Genomic DNA, 5,018 nt, shown 5'->3' on the forward strand with positions numbered 1-5,018 from the left:
TACTCTCTTTCATTATAATAAATAATCACTTCATTCTTCACATCTGATTCCAGGTCATGAAATTTATGAAAAACTCAATACAAACATTGAGATGAACTATGAAATAATTATTAACAGATTGCATTGCAGATTACTGAAGAGTCATCTCTTTGCTACAATCACTGCAACTTTATTCAGAAACATTCATCATGAACTGATCATAACTCTGAAGAAATTTCCTGATATCTGAAGTCATCAGAATGCAGATAATAAAAGAAAAATAATCAGAAAATTACTACTGAGCTGATAAGTTGCTCTATCAGATAATGATTTTTGATAATACTAACTTTCTAATTTGAAGAAAATCATATGAGAACAATTCTGTATCAGTACTCTGATTTCACAACTCTTATCTGATAACTTCTGTGAATAATTACTTTGTATATATATATCTCTGAATCTTTCTCTTTGATCAATTAAAAACCCTGAATTCTGAACACTTCTTCAAATACTTAATTCAAATCTTCATATTTCACATCAATTCTGTCTTCAGTTCAATCTCAAGATACACTACAAAGTCAATATATAATATCTAGAATCAGAGTTGAAGAATCATTGAAGAGTGTCTCTCACAGTGAATATATGAACTAGTACAAATAATCTTACATTTATGAGAGTTACATGTTATTACATTGATGAGAACTGAACTTATTGAGAGATATTAATTGAATTTGAATCATTGATCAGTAGTCATACTGAGAATTATATAGCAGAGATATTAATAACTGTGATTAAAAATGACTATTAAGATATTAGTCTCAGTCTTCTTACAATTATAACTGATAATACTGTGAATAACTACACTATGATGAAGAGCTTGAAGCAAAAATTGACTTTGTATTTCTAGAATAATAAACAAGATTATATCCTCTATATTGCTCATGTGATTCAACTTATGATACAAACACTGATAAAGAATCTTAACATCAAGATGAAGAATAATAAGATGACTGATTCTTGAGATGAGAATGAGATGAAAGTGATTACTCAAGTAACTTTTATATTCACTTTACAAAAGATAATGTTTTTTGATAACACTTTTTGATATTGCTTTTTAATAATACTTTTTGATAATGCTACTGTTAATTTTGAATAGATTGACTAATAATTTAAATATTATAGATTTAAAACATTGCTAATATAATTTGTATCTCTTCTAAATAATAATAATGATTTCATGATATTCAATAAACAAACAAATCAGTCATATCACTGAATATAATACAGAATATTAGAACACAGTGAAGTTCAATATATAAGATAACTGTTCAGACTCTTTGATTACATCAGATGATTGATCATTAGATGTAACACTCTGATTGAGAAAAGATTCAGATATTGAAACTTTCTGATATGAAGTGAACTCAGTTGAAATATGTGATTAATTTACTGTTTCAGTTTTATAAGATAATAAAGACAGTCTCAATCACTTATACATCAATACTGCAGTTAGTCTGATGAGTGTATAACAGTTTATTTACTCATCTTGAGAAGCAGTTGAATCACTCAAAAAGAAATTCAGTCTGGGATGATGCTATAGTGCAGGCTATTATTACTGTAAGAAATAAACTAGCATATTACTACAGTAAAATGAAACAATCTTTTACAGAGTACTATGCTATAGCAGCTCTACTAGATCTCTTCTGTCAAGTTAATATCTACACTTCTCAAGATTGAACAGAGAAGAAATGAGACTCATATGTTAAATTAGTTCAAGACTACTACAATGTCAACTATCAGAGATTTGAATGAGCAGATGTTTGAGATGTGAAGACAGTGAAATACAATTCTCTAGTAAGTAATGATCTTTGATAATACTTTATATCATATAGAACTATAATACTAACTTTGAAACAGAACTTACATACATTGATTGCAACTGAAAATCAGGTAAAACTACATACTTATAAAACTGAATTTAACTGCTATCTTCAAGATGATCTGATGAATTTACATGTCAAATCAATTCTAGAGTTATGAAAAATTATTAAGAGTATATATTCAACTGTTGCACTGATGATGTGTGATATTCTGACAATTTCATTGACAGAGGTGAGAATGAAGTGAAAGTTCAACTCAAGTTAAGATATTTATCACTATTACTGAGAACAATTATAAGAAGAAATAATCAAGAAACTCATGATTATAAAACATGGAATTATCAGACAGTTTAATACCTCTGATCACAGTATATCAGAGAAGTGTAGTTTTCATGAGAAAGTGAAGAATAAACTTACACAAGAATGTATTTAGTTGTTTCATGAGTGTTATTAATAATCATTATCAAATTCTGATTATATAAGCAATCACTGAATGAACTGAATGAGACTGATTTTAATCTTCAGTCTCAGTTTCATTCTGATTTTGAAAGAATGATCATCTTTCACAGTTTATCCTGAAAAATTACTTCTATTTCACTGTTTTTGAATTAAATCTGGTCATTTTTCACACCATTTCTCTCAGAAATGGTTCATTTTCAGATTTTTTTGAGGCTTGGTTCTGATGGGACTCACGCCAAGAAATGTATGAGACCAGACCAAATGGGATCAAATGTGAAATTCATGATCCCACCGGCCAGTCTACTCTGTACTGCTTAAGTATCTAGACTTCTTATCAGAGCTGATACAATGTCTTTCTATGAGATAATACTTATAGAGAGATAGAAGTTATTATTACAGATATAATAGAAATAACAGAAGTGAGAGAAGAATTAAATATATAAGATTTCTTTCTTCTTCAGCTGCTTAGTATAGTGTAGATAAGTAGTAATACTGATCAGAGACTGCACTGAAGCCTTCTCACAGAGAGAAGATAAAGAAACTGCAAAACTCTACAGATTTAACTCAGCAGCATTCTAAGCAGGGCTTAGATATGCTGCAGAAGAGAAACTACAGATTGAGCTTCTCAGAGTCACTGTCTTCAGAATCAAGCTCTCTCTGAGATTCTCTCTGAATAATTACACAGGGTCATACATCACTGTGTTGATTGAGAAGGAAGGCGGTGTTGCAATGATGATGAGAAGGACAGAGAAAGAACTGAACACAGACAAATCAATCAGCAGAAGAGATGACATCTCACTGCAAGGTATGATGACTACTGCCGCGGCTGCAAGAGATGTAGGAGAAGGAGGAGATGTGGTAATGAGAGCAGTGCTCCCGCGGCTCATTGACACCGCCGCCTTCACCTTCAACCTGGCTTTCTTGATAGTCATGAAGGCCGCAGCTGCATCATGAAGACATTTATTACTCACTAGAAAATGTCAGAATAAGTCTCTTATTATCTCTCAAGAATGATGCTTTCATACACTCACTATTACAGATGAGAGAGAGAAGAGAAAAATGTATCACAGAGAGAGAAGATCTTTTTGAAAAATTCTGCTACTACTGTTAGCTTTATTTCTAAAATATATTACTTTTACAGAGAATTTTATATATAGAATAAAATATATTAAGAGATCTGTAAGTCACTTATTAACTACATTTTTCACATTTTAAATCAATATATAAGAAACTCACTTATCATATATTTGATTTAAATGAAGATGAAAAAAGAAAGATCTATACAGTTAGTAGAAAAACTCATCTATTTCTTTATACAGTATATATACTATTAATTGATTAGTAACTGTTACTATATAATAAAGATAATTTCTAATTTAGTAATTTTAAGAGTATAGAGACTATGCTTTTAAAGAGAAGAGTATTATTATACTCTTACGCTATATTAAAACTCTGTTATAATTTCACATAGCTTATTACTTTTATATAAATAATTTCCTTATCTGAATTAGTTTTCAATCACTCTATAATATTATTCAGATATATTATAGAAAGATTTAATTAATAAATATAAGAACTCTGCTTTTATATAAGATCAGCAGATTACTTTTTCTTAATAATGAGATATCACTGAGATATCACTCTGACTATTCTTACTCATGAAATAAGAGAAGATATTCACTTATTATCTATATAGAATAACTAGATGCTGACTTCTTATAAAAGAAGTTAGTGATTTGTTTTTCTTCTACTGAAATATATACAAGAGTTACTACATATCTTATACAATCTTCTTAGTATACTAAGTACTATATCTGTGATATTCTTACAATAACTCTGTAGTCTATAAGCTCACTATTTAAGCAAGATAGTCAAGCTCACTTATATAGCTTCTTAAACAACTACTTCTACATGATACTGCTAACTAGTCACTGCTTCAGTTCTGTTATATTATAAATATATCTATGAGATTCACTCTTTATTATTTGAATAATTGTATTATATACTTTATCTGATGTTATACTTTCTTATATTTTAATTCTTTTTTAGATTCTTTCACAATCTGATAATTCAGATACTTGTGAGTGTATATCTGAATATTCTTGATCATGCTTAGTCAGTATACTCTTGATTTGAGTATACTCATGAGTTCAGAGCTTTCTAAGTGACTGAATTTCTTGTATATATAAGGTATTAAGTCATGTTTAAATAAGAGTTGTAGATAGAGAGCTTCTACATATTCTAGATCATAGTAAAGTACAACATTGTTTTTTAATTTTCTCAGCTTGAAGTTCAGAAGCATCTCTTCTACTACTCTTATAAGATACTTATTATCTAATATCTTGTCATTCTTTAAGTAAGAGATCATAACATTCACTTATTCTGATTTCTTCTCTCAGTGTGTTTAATATAAACTTCTCTTATATCTGATTCACAGAACTCTTACTTATAAAATCAGATCTGTAACTGATTGTATCAGATATCACAGTATCTGATTTCTTTCAGTATTTGATATGAAGATTGTATACTTAGAACTTCAAGATTTAATATACTAAGTATTTGAAAGATTTTATTATTGACTGTAGATAGATAAGGCTTTCATAATCTGTGATTACTGTTATTATATATCTGTTATCAATATATCTATTTTATAATATCAGTGCATGCTTAATTACTAGTAATTTCTTTTCATACACTGAA

At 28.8% G+C, this 5,018-nt stretch overlaps 1 protein-coding gene across 1 annotated transcript; it reads left to right on the forward strand.

Annotated features, from left to right (window-relative positions):
* Nucleotides 1-3,050: 3,050 nt before the first annotated feature.
* BDCG_18030 (uncharacterized protein) lies at nucleotides 3,051-3,272 on the forward strand (the record flags this gene model as incomplete). Its single annotated transcript, XM_045427049.1, has 1 exon — nucleotides 3,051-3,272. One exon carries the CDS (start codon nucleotides 3,051-3,053, stop codon nucleotides 3,270-3,272), a length of 222 nt encoding a protein of 73 aa, XP_045282984.1.
* Between the last annotated feature and the right edge of the window lie 1,746 nt (nucleotides 3,273-5,018).

The sequence above is a fragment of the Blastomyces dermatitidis genome (genome assembly GCF_000003525.1).
Source record: "Blastomyces dermatitidis ER-3 genomic scaffold supercont1.21, whole genome shotgun sequence".
NCBI lineage: Eukaryota > Fungi > Ascomycota > Eurotiomycetes > Onygenales > Ajellomycetaceae > Blastomyces > Blastomyces dermatitidis.